Source organism: Schistocerca serialis, chromosome 1, assembly GCF_023864345.2.
Source record: "Schistocerca serialis cubense isolate TAMUIC-IGC-003099 chromosome 1, iqSchSeri2.2, whole genome shotgun sequence".
NCBI classification, from domain to species: Eukaryota; Metazoa; Arthropoda; class Insecta; order Orthoptera; family Acrididae; genus Schistocerca; species Schistocerca serialis.
In genome coordinates, this window is record NC_064638.1 from 874,464,099 (window position 1) to 874,483,491 (window position 19,393).

Genomic DNA, 19,393 nt, shown 5'->3' on the forward strand with positions numbered 1-19,393 from the left:
AGACAAGAAGAGAATAGAAGCTTTCGAAATGTGGTGCTACAGAAGAATGCTGAAGATTAGATGGGTAGATCACATAACTAATGAGGAGGTATTGAATAGAATTGGGGAGAAGAGGAGCTTGAAGTACAACTTGACTAGAAGAAGGGATCAGTTGTTAGGACATGTTCTGAGAGATCGAGGGATCACCAATTTAGTATTGGAGGGCAGCGTGGAGGGTAAAAATCGTAGAGGGAGACCAAGAGATGAATACACTAAACAGATTCAGAAGGATGTAGGTTGCAGTAGGTACAGGGAGATGAAGAAGCTTGCACAGAATAGAGTAGCATGGAGAGCTGCATCAAACCAGTCTCAAGACTGAAGACCGCAACAACAACAACACAAACTCACAGGTGTTTACTTCTCAAAATCAGCAAATAAATATGCAACAAAATTAGTGCTAACTTAGACAAAATAGTAGAAATTCAATTGCATAGATCAGCTGATAAAAGATTACATAATTATAATACGTCAGCAATAAACCCAACATTTGAAATAAATGATCTTGTGTTGGTAAAAGAAGTACACCATAGTTCTAATCTTAAAAAGGAAACGCAAAAATTTTTTCTGAAATATGCAGGACCATTTAAGATCATGGATAGTCCATGCCCAAAAGAATATTATTTAATTGACCCACATACTGGTCAGGAGAAAGGTTTATATAATGCCAACAGTCTAAAGAAATATAATCAAACTGTGCAATAAATAAACTTAAAAATTATACATATATGTCAATATATCTTTTTAGTCACATCATAAATTAGGAGGGGAAGGAGGACAAGCAACCAAATACTAAATAGTATTTGACATGACTGTTATATAGGATGACAAATAGAAAGATATGGGACAGGTACAGAAAATGGATTAATAGAAGAGGGCAGTAGAAACAGTAATGTTTTGAATCAGTAATGTAACTGGAGCTTGGGTTTCAAGAAAAGAGAGAACAAAAGAAAGAACAGAGTGCAGTTAAGAATATTTAGACATGCAGTGTCATCAACAGACGAGGTCAAATATGAAGAAGGTAGCAATCAAAAGTCTTAACACCCAAAATAGAGTACAGACATGAAAGTCAAAAGGGAACCTCAAAGTAATATGGGAGAAAGTAGAAGGAAAAGTAATGGAAGATATAAATGTATCTGAAATGTGGACTGTGGTCTTTAATTAGGAATGATGAATAAAAGGCAGATAGGTAGACCTAAGAAAGGCTGACCTATACTGTACAGGCAGGGGCACCAATAAAGGGATTGGCCTGTACCATAGTACAATAGAAATTAATATGGTGCACTACACGCTGAATGAAATAGAAATATTTTACAGTACTGGGACCCAGAAGTGGTCTTTGGTGGAAGTGAGGATAAGTTTTGTTAAAAGGATATTCCATAGATTGTTCTTAAAATTGGTTATAAATAAGAAGAGGTTTTTCCCTTTTGTTTATAGTTAAGAGGTGAAAGGATTTGAGTGCAGTGGTCGAGACAATTTTCACCTCCACATAGTTGCACGCAAAGGCTTTTGAATACAAATCTGTTCTCTTGGAAGGTGGGATATTAAGGAAGTTAAGTTCTCTAAAAAGAGAAGAAGTATATGTCAATATAATGGAAACTCAGAAAGTTTATAATCAGTATAATAACGAAAGATGAGCTACCTATGTAAAGAAGGTTAATATTTCATTACCTATTAAAAGAGGAATAATATTACGATGTCGAAGTATATCAGAATAAATGTCCCACAAGTATCCAGTGGATAGATAATAAATTGTCTTAAACTGAAAATGGGTAATTGGTTATGAGGTCAAGAGGATCACAAATAAAAGGAACTTAAGAATAACATTAATGACAAGTAATATGTTTGTATTCCTATGCACGTTCCTCAGATACTTCAGCTGACCTAGAAAAGATAGCCATACTATTAAAGAAAGTAACAAGTTAAGAGAAATAATATCACAAGTATGAAGAAAATGAATGAATCCTGCCAAACAGGAATAAAGTAGTTAAGTAATTAAGTGAACATAGTCATGAGTGATCATTAACAATTACAAAAAGTTATGTTGGAGAGATTATGTAAAGTCAGCATAAAGATATAAGAGTAGTATAATAATAATAATAGAATTATTAATAAAAATGTACATATAACTAGAGACTTAAGCACAAGGTCTGTTGTCAAGTGGAGGGATATGTAGTGTTTCATGATATTTGTAAACATCCCAGCACAACATTGGAAAGCACCAATAAGAGATGCTTGTGAGTAAATCAAATAAGGATAAATGTAGTGGGAAAGGGAAACTGTGTTTTCCTTTCTTGTATGCAGTGAATGTGTAGCAGTGGTGGAGCCAGCGAGAAGGGGACCAGTTAAATTGGTATTACAACCACTGGTCATCGGGAGTCATTTGTGCCATGGAGCAGCAAGTGCCTGAATCCAAGAGCCATGGAGTAAATGATACACCAACAAGGTTGTAATGAGTAACTGAAGAGTGGTAGTAGTTTGACTGGTTTTTTTTTTTCATTCTCTTTTTTTTTTTCTCTCAGGTCCTACAGTATACAGGTACAGACGTTTGAATGTATTCAAGAGAGTGGCATTACTATAGTAATTGTTAGTTGTGTCACGAAAAGTAATAGTGAAAATGCTGGGCAAAATATACCATGGTTTGTGAGAAGTGTGGCTATTTATTTAGCAGCACAATAGAGAGAACTTGCGGAAGCATTGTGGGGATTGATGGGACCAGACTGCTAGGGCCATCAGTGCGAAAGCATCACCAAAAAACTACTCTGAGAAGAGAGAATAAAGGTAATACTACTTTCATCTGGCAGTATATTGGGGTCAGCAAAATATTGCCCTGTTATATCGGCCAGGGACACAACTTCCCGCTAGTGCTGGTATAAGACCCACCACAAATCTTTTAAAATAAACAACAGCAGGAAAAGAAGGAAAAATACACCCCACAATCCAACCATGAATAACAGCATAATGAAACAGCATATTGTGTGAACCATGTGTGAACGCCCATCTACTTACTGCATGTGCCAGAAAAAAAGCCCCAAGGACATCCACAACGGTACATCAGGCACTGTGGCTGACAACAGAGTGCATCACATATACTTCTAGTTGACTGCACTTAATCTATTCACATCTCAACTGAAAAAACCTTTAATAAAGTAGACCAAACCAAAAATGAAGCCCAGAGAGCAACAAGAAGGAAGTAAATATGAGGGTTACCCAGAAAGTAATGCACCACTTTTTTTTCTTCAACAATTCTTTATTGTAAATAATGAGAATTACACACATAAAAGAATGGTGTTTTATCTACACATCCTATTTTTTCACGTAATCTACATGCTGTTCTGTGGCCTTCCTCCAGTTTCAAACAAAGGTGTGTATGCCCTGTCGGTACAAATCCTTGTCCTGATGGTAGAGCCAGTGCTTCACTTCCTTTGCTGATTGACAGATGCAGCACCAACTGCTGATGACATCAGCTCACTGCAGTATGTCAGGTGTGACAGCCATGGATGGTCTCCCTGAACCCTGCAAATCGTGAAGCTCTGCTGAACCGCCTTCTGATGACTTCAGCCTCGGTGTGCGTACTTCTGTCAACAGCAGATGCTCCATAGACTTTACACAAGTATTTATGAATATTCCCACAGTTTCTTTCTCTGCAGTGAAAAAACCAGTGATGGCACTTTGCTTGTAACACACATCACCTACAGATGACATTTTGAAACTGTCCTGCAGGTTCGTTATCTGTCAGAAATGACGGAAACTTGGCATGCTTGTTCAGGAGACTTCAAATAATATATACGTAACATTTTGCATTCATAGTATTGTTTTTGGCTGAGAAAAAAATGTGGTGCATTATTTTCTGGGCAACCCTCGTATATCTAGCTAGTCATTCTGCTATTTTCCTATGGGGGGGGGATTGTGTATGCAAAGTCTCAGAAGCAAAGGAGTCTGACAAATATCTTTCAGTTTTAGTAAGTGATCTAGTTTCAAATGACTGTTTCTATTGCAATTATTTGTTCATTCATTGTTTTCACACATTTTATTCTGTGGGTTCAACCACAAAGAAAAGCCTTCAGGGATTTGAAATGATTCACATTACATGTTGTCAGACAGAAACAGCCATTTCAGGCTACTTTTGCACAGTAAAGTAACAAGCAGCTCAGAGATACGTAATGTAGCTAAGATGATCACAACAGTATCAATACTGTTTCAGATTTTTTTAAATAGACCACCCTCCACCTGAAAAGAGAGATCAGTTGTTATCAAGAAGTCAAACAAACTCATGGCCAGTTCTTGAGAAAGAATGATGGCCTGCATTAAAACCACATCATTATTAAGAGAGTCTAAATGGGGCTATAAGTAAAGACTCTTGTAAGATGCCAGGAAGCTAGTTGCACATTCTACAACCAGACTACTCTCCTCTACTGTTGTTAAATTAGTTTATTGTTTCCCCAGTAAAGTATATCCATGGACACTTTCCTTATTTGCCTGAGATATTCATCTTACTTCCTATCTATACTGTTCCTCATAACAATATCTACTCAATGCAATGTTGCAGATACTGCAACAAAGCTACCTCTCTGACAATGCAGCTTCACAGTCACATAAGTCACATTTGTTCCACTCTATCCTTGTCACTCAGATTATGATGGTTTAGGTGTTTATGTTTATATTCATTTTGTTTTTAACATTCAGCCAATGTATAACACGGAATATGGTTGAAATAAGTAGAAGAGTGGCAAAATTTAAAATACTGATAAGAAAGAACAATGGCTCATTATTCATATTTTTATTCTTGATATTTGTACAACCCTTTATTACTGTAAATCTGGCAATATAATCATGTTCTTTAATCTATAACATTTCATCAGGTCTTAATCTACATCTACATCTAACAAATACACAATGGTTTATCAACAGCAGCAGATGAACTAGCAGAGACAGGAAATGATCATACAGTCTCGGATAGCATTAAAATCTTGTAGGTGATGACATCTCAAGATGGATAGTTCAACATTGTGGTAACACTTTTGGTATTGTCTTTATCTACATGAACAACAACTGTAGCAACCCAATATTGATCCCCATGAACATCAGTATGTGTCAAAGAAATATCAAATTTCACACCATGACAGACAGCAGGAACACAAAACAGTTACTGATAGGTGATGTTAATGGTAGCAACTAAATACACATGTAGTGCCATGATTGTCAGTGCAGTTGGTTACATCAGACAGAGGCTCAGTAACAAGCAGGGGTAGACTGCACATTGCTTATGCTATCAGCACACTTATCCCATCCTCAAAGATAAATCATTTGTGGAGTGTGTGACAGAGATTGGTCATTAATGTAAAGGCCATCAATGTTCATCATTATGTATTGAGCACCCAGAGGAGGCCAGGATACTGTGTTTAAGACCCGAAGAAGCTACAGAAGAATAAGTCACTTCTCAGCTTTTGGCAAGATCAATGTGTAGTTTTATTTATTAAAATTATCTTCATTTGCTACAGTCACCCATTGATATAAATTTGAAAATATCACCACATCCCTTAATTCACATAATAATATAATAATAATATAAAATCAGGACTTAATTTACAACTATGTCTAGAACAAATACACAGTGGTTTATCAATATGCTTTAATGCTGTCCAAGACTGTGTGGTCATTCTCTGCTTCCACTAGTTCATCTATTGCTGTTGATAAACTATTGTGTATTTATTTTTCTCAATGCTTTTCAGTCAGATCATAAGTAAATTTATAATTTAAAAAGAACATTGATTTCTTACAAATATCTTGCAAACTTAGCTGTAGTGTTACATCAGATATAAAAAAACAATGGCTCTAAGATACACAGCATTACCTAAACCATAAAGTGAATCATACAATGACTGTAAAGTAGTTGCCTAAGTACAAATACAGTTAATGTTTCAGAATACTGCAGTTCAATCACACACAGTGGACAGTAACTAGCTGCAATACAGCTGACATGTTTGCTATACTACACTTACATTTACACTACTTCCTCCTAAGACTTTTGTCTTACAACTAAACACAGATATTAGAATGTAATCCTTACCATGTAGGAATACTGACTACGCCTATATATTTGTTTGATTTTAGTTTGTATTTTCCAGAGACACAATGAAAAGAATGTCATTTCACATTACATTTAACAACAATTAAACAACAGCCACATCCAGCTCCTGTAATATTTTGTGGAAATGGATTCTAATTTTCTATAACACTGAATGAGTTTCATGTCTGTTGTCAGAAATGTTTTTTGTCAAAACAAAGTTGCCTTAGGAATTACACTGGTCTGTTTACATGCTGTAACAAATACAAACAATTTAGTATTTGACGACAATACGTCACTATTCATCCACAAGACTAGTTCGTTAGATGCTATGTTATATTTCTTGTATATGGAATGGGAATAGATAAGTGCATCTTTGTACAACATAGCTGAGAGATTTTGACAGTTCAATATAAAATGTAAAATTAAAAACAACTTGAAGACTCAACTGATAAATGAAGGTATCATGTTGTTGAAACTAGAAATCCATGGATATCAGGTACTTAATATTGGCCCCCATTTCAGCTGCATATGAGGTTGGATTCCTCCTACACATTGGTCAGGGGGCCTAGAGATGGTGTCATGAAACACCAAAACTGGTTGCATAAACAAATTATATTCATAGTATAGAGGGTTGAAGGTGTTTTTAATTTTACACTTTAGAATTATAATCTTTTTTTTATAAACTGCCCTACAATAAGATGAGCTTGTGAATTTTTTCTATTGAATATGAACTTCAGAAATAATCTCCAGCACTGTCTCACCTCTAATGTTCCAACTTTACTTGTGTTTGTTTCTTGCAGTTATCCATAAAGAGAGATAAGGACCAGGATGCTGAAATATATCTTTTGAATTAGCACATTCTTCATGAATGATGCCTTCAAATTTTTGACACACACTTCAGAATTCTCATGAAGTGTTTGGAATAACAACACTGAAAATGGCTAAGCATCTACTTCATCATTTACATTCATATAATGCCAAAATGCTATACACAAAACTGCCTGTAAGCAAATACAGTCCTTAATTCTTTACTGACAGTATCATCAATTATACATCTAGAAGTTCAGTCTTTTGTATGATATGTATCTTAACAATGAGAATTATATGAGTCTTACTATTACAACAAGAAGCTACTGGGAAATTTTTCTTCTGTCAAACATATAGCTGCGTGTAAGAAATATGTGTAATACTTCAAAATGTAATCTGACTACACATATCCTTATAAACAGTGTGAGGAAACTAGTGGTTCTAGTTCCTACATACAACAAAATATATTAAGCTGCATTTAAATCATATTTAAATAATGGTTATGGTGGACAACCGAACCACGTTGTTGGAGCAGGCAGTGGGTACTGGTCATCAGTCTTAATTAGCATGTTGTTGAATCTCCAGAATAGTTTGTCCTTGAAGAAGTAAGTAAGACCTGTAGAACCAATTGAATTTGGATTAATAAATATTCAGTAGAAGTAACAGAGCAAGAATGTTAACTTTACCACCAGAATGTATTTTATGCCAGGATGAAATATATGTGAGTGATGAAAAAATAATGAAACTGTGTACTCTCATGGGCTACCTTTATTGCATAGGAAGTTATACTAATATGTTGTAGAATAACATCCATAATCAGTACCCTTCAACATAGTCACCATTCTCGTCCAAAGATTTGATCCACCAGTATTCCAAGTTATCAACAGATGATCTGTGCATTATAATGGCATACCAATTTTTCATATTTGGTGTGGCTGCCTACTACCCAAGTGGTTTATTGTTGTTAAATATAAAAAGAGGTAACAAATAATGATTTACAAGAAAAGGTAGAAGGGAATTTAAAACAATAAGCACAATGTTGAGTGCAAGAACATAATCTAAAAGCACGTGCTTCAAAATTTTAGACTCAATGATGTAGTGATAGTAGAAATCTTTCATTCTAGTTCACAATTAATGAAAGAAATGAACAAGTTTTTCCATTGTTATGAAGTTCTGTACAAAATTATAGGGCTCCCACATCCAAACACTATTTTATTAATAGACCCTTCAAGTGGAAAAGAAAAAAAAAACTATATATAGACATGATCACAAGATATGTTGTAAGAAGATAATTTCACATTCTTTGTGAATTTAGCAGATTGATGCCTGCTAGGTACTGAGTTTCTGCTGTATATCTTCAGCTTTAGATTTCAGTATAGAATTCTCTTACTGTTTTACCTACCTTCTTTAAAACTGTAATTACATTTAAGTATCCCATACTTTATAAGCAAATGAAAACTAATGCACACACAATGAGGTAATTATATATAATGAATAACGTAGGATTACACTCATATTTGGCAAACAACAGAAATTAGCAAACATTGGCTAGCAGATAGGCTGCAGAACCTAGATGAATTATTGCTTCTGACTGGTATTGGCTGTTAGCTCTTGTCACTTTTGACAAAGGAATCAAGGGTGTATACCCTTAGCTATAAAGTGTAAATATGATGGGCTATCATCCAGACAGGATGGCTGAAACATTTAACGGGAGGGTGTTCAGAGTTACAGTAGTATATAGGCATATAATGAATGACTATGTACAGGGGAGTACATTGAAAACAGCACAGGAGGTAGGTGAGATATGGGATACAACAGGAATATGTTACCTAAATATATTTGTATGAAAGGAGAAGGTAGAGTTGTAAGTGGTGTTAACAGGATATTGTACCTTCATCTGTATGTATGTTTGTTGTATGGTGTGTTGGAAAGGACAGGGGAACCTATAGAAAAATGATGACTTATACTTGAGAAAGAGAGGAGGATACATGAATAGGGACACTTTCTCTGTGGGGAGTTAACTGTGGTGTAGAGATAGTCTTTCCATGGAAATAGGTGTCTCTTGATGGTTGATACATAAATAGATAGCATTACTTTCAAGTTTCCCCCAAAAAGCCAAATAGATGAATTTACTTGAGTTTGTTAATCTGTTCCATATACTAACTTAAAGATCAAATAATAAAGTGGCAAATGTCTAGTTTTGTATGCTATTCTTCAGGATTGGAAAGATAAGTAGCTGACTGTAGAATGCCCAACAACATATGGTTGTTAATTGTCCAAAACAAGTGACTGCTCTGGTTCAGTGGGAGTCTAACAAATTCTGAAAGTGTCTGATGAGGAAACTGGCCACATAACAAGGGAAGTTGTGTTTCCTATAACAACTTGCACCAGTCAATAAACTATTTCTAGGGAAAGCTTTATTTTTTTGTTTTGAGAAGTGACACGGTTGTGTTTGTATAAATTTTTCTATGTGAGGTTTGGGTAATTTAGTCCACAAAATTGGGTTATTTTGAATGTTGGATTTACAGAGGTGTAGCACAACCTAGTGACTTCCAAAAGTGTTGTGAGTGTGACTAGTAAGGCCTGAAGAAATATAGTTGGTTAAATGGAATATGGACAATTAGGCTAAAAGGGCTACTGGACTATAGCTCCTAGTAATGAAGATTTCATGGGATAAAATAAAGAGATATTGTAAAACTGTTTAATGATCCATATTGATAATAAATGTTTGTTATCAGGGGTTTCACGTTCACAGCAGGAGAATCATTGCCTGGTGAGGTGTAAAGAGACTTAATCAAAGCGAATTTAAGGCAAAAAAATGCCTATGATTAATGGTTTATAATTCATTGTGGAGCACTCCACATTTTATGAAAATAAAGAGATATTGTAAAACTGTTTAATGATCCATATTGATAATAAATGTTTGTTATCAGGGGTTTCACGTTCACAGCAGGAGAATGATTGCCTGGTGAGGTGTAAAGAGACTTAATCAAAGTGAATTTAAGGCAAAAAAATGCCTATGATTAATGGTTTATAATTCATTGTGGAGCACTCCACATTTTATGAAAATGAATAAGTATTTTTATTACAAATGAAATCTGATTATAACTGTGATTATGCATCAAATAGACACAAGCTGTCAATACTTTTAGTTAAAAAGATTAAAACTAGTTTTTAACTTAAACTGTTCATTGTTTGTTAGGGTTTCATATTAGTGATGACGTCATTCACCTACAGGGAGGAATCTGCAGTGTAATACATCTCTTTGATGATTGTTACCATCAAAAGGTTTATTTAAGTAATAAGTTAGTATAGTTGGCTGTTTGTATGTGTGTTTTATTTACATGTAAGCATTCTGGAATGGGTGGATGCAGCATATCTGCAATCCAAGACCATGATAGAAATCATATCATGTTCACAACACCTGCTGGTTGGGCATTTAATTCCATGTTGTCGGATCCTGCTTTGGAGATTTGATGTGAGTCATGCAACAAGAATGGCTGTGACAATGCCAATGATGCCACAGAGACAAGCAACTTCAATTTGAATCTTTTAACCGAGGCAGAACGTTTGCCACACAGTCTGTTTTAATGTATTTGTGATGTTCCAAACAACAAGCTAATCTTGTTATGCATGGTCACTATGAACAAGAGTGCAATGTATAACATATTGTTTATGGGAATCCTCTTGTCTATTTTGAGAATTTGGATATTGGACTGTACTCTTAACTTCCAGTAATAACTGCAGCACTTCAAGAAATGAAGTCCAATCAGAAAACACTGACAAGTATGAAGAAATAATAACGTGAACAAAATAAATAATAGGAAATCATAGATTTCAAACAAATGCTACTTCACCAATTAATGTTATGATAAAGAAGCAAGGAAACATCACAGCAGGTGCAGCAAAACCTGTTTTGAGACTTTTATTTTTCACTAGCTTAGTGCCTGCTGCTTCACCCAAGTAGACTGTATGACCTGTAGAGATTTTTGTTTTGTTTTTATTTAAACAGATTTGTATGTTGTTTACAAATTGCAACAGCTTCTAAGCTTTCCATGTTACTTAAGTCCATATAAGCATGGGCTGTTTCGAATTTACTTCTGACCAAAAAGTAATTCTGGTAGCTGGAGTCCAAAGTTTTTGTTAATCATGAATTTTTCAATCTTGTCGAGATATTTCCATAGCAACTTTCACCCCCTAACAAATATTTCTTTATATCTAACCCAGAAGTGAAACACGAATTTTCATAAATCTAACTTTGAAACTTTTTTAATGTAATGAAATATTTTTCTTAAAAAATTTCATTCCATATTGCACTCCCTTAGGGGTTGAATTTCCAGAAACATTAAAATACATATTTTTTATTTGTAATGGAGAAGTCAAATACCAATTGTCATAGATGTAACTTTAAAACTTCTTTAGTAGTTCCTTAGTAACTATTTATTCTCCAAAAATCTTTCACCCACTGTTTTACCTGCTTAGTGGTTGAATTTCCAAAAATGTTGAAACACATATTTTTTACTTTCTGACTAAGAAATCAAGCGCCCCTTTTCATGGTTCTATCTTCAAAATTCCCTTAGTAGTGAAATACCATACTTTCAAAAAGGATTGCATATGTTATTTCACCCCCTTAAGTGTCGAATGTCAGACAATCCCTTCTTAAATGATACCTACAGTATGAGATCGACATACCCTTCAAACTTCATATTTATGTAATTAGCAGTTTGGGCTGGGCAATGATGAGTCAGTGAATCAGTCTGACCCTATTTCACCCTCTCAGGGGTTGAATTTCCAAAAACAGTAAAACACATAAATTTTCATCTCTAACCAAGAAATCAAACACAAATTTTCAAAGATTTAGCTTTAAAAATACTTTCACAATAAAATATTTTCATAAAACATTTCATCCCCTATTTTACATCTTTAGAGATTGAATTTCCAAAAACAGTGGCATGCATATGTTTCTCTTCTAACAGAGAAGCCCAACACAAATTTTATTAGATTTAGCATAAAAAATGGTTACACAATGAAGTATTTACATAAAAACTTACATTCACCATTTCATCTCCATAGTGTAGAATTTACAAAAACAGTGATACGTGTACTTTTTTCCTTACTTTTTTTTTTTTTTTGTAACTGGGAAGCCAAATTTAAATTTTCATAGTTTTGGCTTTAAAAACGCTTTCATAATAAAATAGTTTCATAAAAAAATCTCATCCCCTATTTCACCCCTTAAATCCACAATTTCCAAAAGCACTGGAACACGTTTTTTTTTTTAATTTTTTTTTTTTTTAATTTGTAACCATGATGTCAAATGCCAATGTCCCTAGATTTAGCTTTAAAAATACCTTAGTAGTTCTTTATGATACACTAAAGAAAGCAAAATTGCGTTAATAGCAACGTTTTTTCTTTTTTTTAAAAAAAAGACCTTCATCCCCTCTTTCACCCCCTTAGGGTTGAAATGTCAAAAAGTCCTCTTTTAAATGACACCTACAGCAGTTTGGGCTGGGAAATAATGAATCAGTCGTCAGTCAGGGCATTGCCTTTTATATATAGAGATTAGTGCAAATATTCATTGATACTTTTATGCGTGTGATTTGCTGCAATGTAGAATGAGGCAAAAATTATATAAATTTAAATTACATAGAATATGTAACAAGCATGGATTGAAATTTAATGCAAGAAGTGTGAAATGATGGTGACAAGAAGGAATAAAAGGAGAGTAGTGTTAGATATAGAGCGGTCACATAAAGTGACATATGGCTGGGAGAACGGTGTGCTGACCACATGCCCCTCCACATCTGCATCCAATGACGCTTGTAGACTGAGGATGACATGGTGGCCAGTCGGTATCATTGGACCTTCATATCCTGTTCCAGTGGAATTAAGTTGCTGGATATAGAGGGCAAGTACTAAAGAAAGTGAAAAGTTTCAAGTACCTTGGGAGATAGTTGGGGGGGGGGGGGGGGGGGATGATTAAGAGATTAATGAAACCCCCTTTCAAGCCCATGGGTCCCTGCAGAGTGTAAGAAGCCTGGTCTGGAGCAAGGATGTGCCACCAAGAAGTAAGCAAATGTTACGCCAAGCATGCAGTACACACATATGCATCAGAAATATGGGTAACGATGGCAAGGCAACAGAACAGGATACAAGCTTGTTTCAAAGAAGCAGAATAGGATTGGCTTACTATAATGGACGGACAGAGTAAGGAATGAGGTAGTGTTCCCATGCATGAGACCACAGAAAGGATGAGATTAAGATGGTGTGGGCAGGTTAAAAGGCAGGCCCATGATGGGAAGAGATGTACAGGATAATTGGAAGACAGATAAATTGCTGTAGGAAAGGAATGTGTGATGACGAGAGGAGAAGACTGGGACAGAGTGGTGAGAGAAACATAGCTGGAAGACAGGAAACCATGAAGAGGCTTTGATCTAAATACATCTGGTCAGGGGCTCGAAACAGTAGATGTGGATGATGATAATGTGACAATGTCTCTCAGGGAAAGTACAGTCCATTAACAAAAACAGCTGTAGAGAAATTAGAAACATAAAACTAGAAAGAAAAAATGGCTCTGAGCACTATGGGACTTAACATCTTTGGTCATTAGTCCCCTAGAACTTAGAACTACTTAAACCTAACTAACCTAAGGACATCACACACATCCATGCCTGAAGCAGGATTCGAACCTGCAACCGTAGCAGTCACGCGGTTCCGGACTGAGCGCCTAGAACCGCTAGACCACCGCGGCCGGCACTAGAAAGAAACAAAAGCAAAACAAAAAAAGACATCAAAATTAACTGATGGGAAAGAAAATGAAACATCAAAAAATAATTACTGTAGAGTAATGAAATTTCAGGAATATATTTGTAACATGTGTAAGTTATATGAATGTGAGGTGTCTGTTCTTTTGGACTTATCCAAAAGAACAGATGCCTCACATTCATATAATTGATTTGCCTGGATGGGCAATGGATACACCTTCTCCAGTGAGGATGCACAAGTGCATCTGACATTCTGCGGGAATCTCATAGTGGTAAGCATGGAGGAAATGGACAGGGTCTACAGATAGGTGGTGCTCGGTGGGAATGTGGGTCAGCCATGAAATGTGCGGTTGCAGTTGCGATAACACTGTGTCCCGGATGGTGCATTGGTTAATGCAACTACCTAGTAAGCACGAGATCCCGGGTTTGAATCTCAGTCCGACACACATTTTCACTCATCACCACTGAGTCTGCATAATGTCTCTCGATGCAGCTGACATCAGTAAACCCTTCCATTTTCCTTCCTTTCTCCTCCCCCTCCCCCCCCCCCCCCCAATCCCCCATCTTCCTACACCTTAAATTTACATATAATATATTTAAGCTATTAACATTGTAAGATCACAGGTTAACGTAAGTGTGAGAAAGGCCACTGCAATAGAGAAATGCTGGTGTATTAACAACCAATGTAACTGCCAGAATGTTGCAAGCAACCATGCAAGCATACATGCATTGTGTTGTACAAGTGCTAGATATCAGTTTGTGGGACAATGCTCCATGTCTGTTAAACTTGGTCGGTCAATACAAGAGTCATTAATGCTGTTCATGAATGATGCTTGAGTTGTTGTCCAATAACGTCCCGTATGCGCTCAATTGGAGACATCTGGTGATCGAGTAGGTAAAGGCAACATGTTGACACACTGTAGAGCATGCTGGGTTATAACAGCAGTATGCAGGTGAGAGTTGTCCTGTTGCAAAATACACCCTGGAATGATATTCATGAATGGCAGTGCAACAGGTCAAATAACCAGACTGACATACAATGTACGCATTGGATAATCATGAGAGTGCTCCTGCTCTCATATGAAATTGCATGCCAGACCATAATTATAAGTGTACACCCAGTGTGTCTAGTATACAGACAGGTTGGTTTCATTCTAATCAACACATGGCCATCATTGGCACCAAGGCAGAACCAACTTTCATCAGAAAACACAACAGACCTCCACCCTGCTCTCCAATGAACTCTTGCTTGACACCACTGAAGATGCAAACAACATTGGTTTGGAGTCAGTGGAATGCATGCTGGCTTGGAGCTGTCCTTGTAGTAACCAATGTGTAACAGTTCATTGTGTCACTGTGGTGTCAACTGCTATTTAAATTGTTGCTGCAGATGTGGTACAATGCATGAGAGCCATACGCTGAACACAATGGACTACCCTCTCGGTAATTCCACGTGGCTGCCTGGAGCCCAGTCTTCTTGGAACTGTACATTTCCATCACCACCGCTGCCAGCAATCATGTACAGCAGCTGCTTTCCTGCCAAGTCTTTCTGGAATATTGCAGAAGGAACATCCAGCTTCTCATAGCCCTATCACACGACCTCGTTCAAACTCAGTGAGGTGTTGATAATGGTGTCTTTGTCACCTTAAAGGCATTCTTAACTAACATCAACTCACCACATCCAATAGCAAAGATAACTAGCTCTCACAACCATAACAATGTGTATTTAAAGCAAACCTGATTTGCATCCTCATATTGGTGCTACTAGCACCACTCTTATGCAACAAGTATGAAACTGGAACAGACATCATCTTTTAGATGTAGAAATGCACCTACCAACTATCATTTATATCACACAATTTCTTCTTCATGTAGTGATTTTTTTTCCAGCAGTGCTGTTATAATCCATGGATTAGCACATGTTGTACAGTAATACATAAGAAACAAACAATCACAATATATACAAAAACAGTCTATATATCTATTAAAAAATCATTTAATGAATAAAATCTCTTATCAAGTAAGTTCATCTACATTTTACTTTTAAATAATGCACTGCACAAACTTTTGATGTTATTTTATAATGAGTTAACTATTTTAGTACTGGAATACTGTACACCTTTTTGTACATGGGCTAGATTTCTGAAGTCACAAAGGCAGTCACACTTCCTTCTTGTATTGTGAACATGATAAATTTCATTGGTTTCATAGTGCACAGGTTTTTCAGCTATGAAACTCATGACTAAATACATACATTGGGAAGTGGTGGTAACTGACATAAGTTTCTTAAAAAGATTACAGCAGTAAGTTCTTAGGAAATCTCTGTGTGTAATGTGGACAACCTTTTTCTGCAGAGAGGAAAATTGCCTCTGGTGTGAGTGAAGTCCCAGAAGACATTCCATAACACATAATAGAGTGGAAGTTCCCAAAGTGACTCTGATGTGTCCAGTCCCAAAGTAACCAAGGAGAACTCTCTTATTGTCTGGAGGACATAGTGTTACCAGGAAAGCTTGCTGTCTAAGTATTTGGAGCACTACACCCTTTGTATTCCCTCTTCATTAAGTATAATAGGTATTGCTTGTAGGTTTTTCTGATCAGAGCTGAACTAAATATTATTAACAATATGTATGTTTAATTAATTTCTTCTCTGCTGGACCTTCAGCATATATGTCAACATATGACATTTCATTCCCAGTTAGCTCCAAAATATTTATCTGTTAAAAATAGTAATCTATACAGGTGAAGTTATGTGATTCATACAATTTATCACCAGACAAATATGAACTCCAAGATTCACTATGGACCTGCATGATTTGTACAACATAGGTAATTCATTTGTAGGTTTATGTGAGAAACTGCAATGGTCGAAGGACAGATACTTGAGGGACTCCATCAGTATGTGCTCAAGTCAGATTCCATCCATGCACATTCACCCACTTTGCTGCTCTAACCCAGATCTGCCTTCTGCTTTGTGTGAAATGTTATGGGACTTAACTGCTAAGGTCATCAGTCCCTAAGCTTACACACTACTTAACCTTAATTACCCTAAGGACAAACAGACACACCCATGCCCGAGGGAGGACTCGAACCTCTGCCAGGACCAGCCATACGGTCCATGACTGCAGCACCTTAGACCGCTCGGCTAATCCCACACAAACTGCCTTCTGCTTTCTGCCTTGGAGGTAGGATTTTAGAATGTTTTCTGCATCTCTCCTATCTATATTTCGCAAATTCTATTTCAGTTTCTCCATTCCTTTTTCAGTTATTACTCTTGTAACTAATTGGTTCTTTTTATTTGCCTTGCATCCTGATATACATCATCTGCAGTTGGCTGTCATGACTGTGGAAGCCTTTTGTTATAGGAATTATATTATGGCTTTGCAATGTTAACATATCTATCACAAGCATCGTTGCCAGTAGGATTGTTGCTGGTCGCCATTATGGCAAGTTATTTCAGGGGAGTTAGATATATAAAATGGCATGGACATATATACGTCTCTAGAACAGTTAATGCTAGACTTAACTACACATGAATTATTTAATAATATAACACACAGAATCATATACTGTACTGGTCAACTGGAGATTGTCCACAAGTGTTCTAGTGCTTATACATTATTCACTACTCACATTTAATACTTCATTTAAATTTGAAAATAATTTTAGTAAGGTACTGGATGTATATTTAGATTCAGAGTTAACTGCAGTTATATACCAGGTATCCCGCCTAACACTCATCGTGTGCATTTTCTCTGGTGTTTCGGCAAGTAATTGCAGTTTTATTTTTGCAATATGTTGCTGGTGTTGGCTCAAAAAATACTTGTTCTCCACAACTTTCATATGACACCCAGTGTCAGTGGAAAATCTCAATTTATTTCCTGTTGCCAACAAAATGATTTTTAAATCTTTGAATTTTTAAATGTGAAATTTAAAACTTCAGTGTTGGTTATGCTGTCTTCTATTGCCACACCAGACTGGTCAACAAGTGATTTGACAGAAGCCTGCAACCTGTTTAGTGATTTTATGTAAGGTGAGAATTTTCTAGAGTTCTTGGCATGATCTCTTGCTAAGGTATGACTTTGGAAGTTGTTGTATGACTTGCCCATTGATCTTTTTACAGACACATTGTACAGCACGTATGTAGATGTAGAAGGATCCATTGTTAGACCAATCATTCTCCTCTTGTTCACAGTGACCTATATCTGGACATTAAGTCACAAATAAACATGTTGCTTGTAGATGACTCTAGCATCCTACATACAAGAAATGTCAACTACAAACCACTGTAAATGAAGCTACTGACCAACAAAATGGCTGATCATTGATAAAAAAATCCTACATTTCTGTTTCAAGGGCAATGCATGCAACAGCAGCACAACAATAAACTCTATTGGAATTGTGTGCTAACTGGAAACAAATATTTTAGATCTTCTACTTCAGATTTCAAATTGTGTACGCATAGAAGCATAAGATATATTACAGCCTACATTTAGTTTCCTACGAAGCAAGTTTTCACACTATTCAAATTGCTGCATTTTCCCAATTCCATAGCATTCTTTAGGGGGGAGTTATATTCTGGTGTAACACATGATTTAACTTATTAAAATTTTTGATTCATAACAGACCTTTGATGGGAATGCTACATGACTGAACAAACAAATCCTCCCAAAATCTTGTACTTCTAACCTAGAAATTTGTTAGGTACTTCAAGCAGCCACATTCTGTGGCATCATCCGGAAGGGTCAATTGCATTTACCCTGAATACTTGGTTTAGTCAATAGTATTGCATCACAGTGTTCTAGGCATGTACAGTTTACCAATTATGAAGATACTGCTTCAGCCCAATATCAACCTCATGTTTAAAAATATGTATCTTGTATGTGAAAGGAAGGAAATTGAGTCCCTAATTTTTCCATGAATTTAGCAACAATTCTCACCCATCACACTGGCAATACCATGCAGAGTTTTCCAGATGTGTAGAGTTGAGGGATGTGAACTGAGATTGTGGGTATACTGGTACTGGTCATTGCAGAGAGGGTGTCATCTCCAGCCATCATCTGGTGCTGATTGGCACAAGTTGGCTGTTTAGGGAATGTAGGTGTTGCAACTGTGATAGTGCGATCCATGTCCTGTGCAGCTTGTTACTTTGTTACTTGGGCACACAGCTTGTGCTGCTTAATTTGGTTACAATTTGTGGCTTATTGTTGCAACATTAACTTTGATTTTGTGAGCTACCTGGAGGAACAAATCTAATTGCACTTATTCCATACAGTCTTCCACACTTTGTGGTACCTCCCCATTGTGTTAGTGTCATGCTATAATTTGATTTGAGTTATGTAGTACTTTGTCTCTGTTAATTTCATTGTGATTTATATCAGTCACTAAAGCAAACTATATATCTCTGTCTTGATCAAACAATGGAAAATGCAGGATGAAATAATGATAGTATTATGAAGAGGTTAGATTACTACTCACCAATAGCTAGTTGCTGAGAGGCACAACAAAAAGGCAACTAAACATGTAAGCTTTAGGCCAGAAGGCCTTTTCCTGAAATAGACAACATACAAACACATTCACACAAATGCAACTCTCTCTCTCTCTCTCTCTCTCTCTCTCTCTCTCTCTCTCTCTCTCTTTCTCTCTCTCTCTGTCTGTGTGTGTGTGCGAGTGTATACCTGTTCTTTTTTCCCCTTACGGTAGGTCTTTTTGCTCCCGAGAT

The 19,393-nt window shown here is 36.3% G+C and overlaps 1 protein-coding gene across 1 annotated transcript in view; it reads right to left on the reverse strand.

The window, feature by feature from the left end:
* Positions 1-4,801: 4,801 nt before the first annotated feature.
* Positions 4,802-19,393, reverse strand: part of LOC126486343 (72 kDa type IV collagenase-like) — a 146,832-nt gene continuing 132,240 nt past the window's right edge. The window contains exon 11 of the mRNA XM_050108942.1: positions 4,802-7,529. Within this exon, the coding sequence (XP_049964899.1) occupies positions 7,414-7,529 (116 nt within the window). The 3' untranslated portion in view covers positions 4,802-7,413. The remainder of the gene's footprint in view (positions 7,530-19,393) is intronic.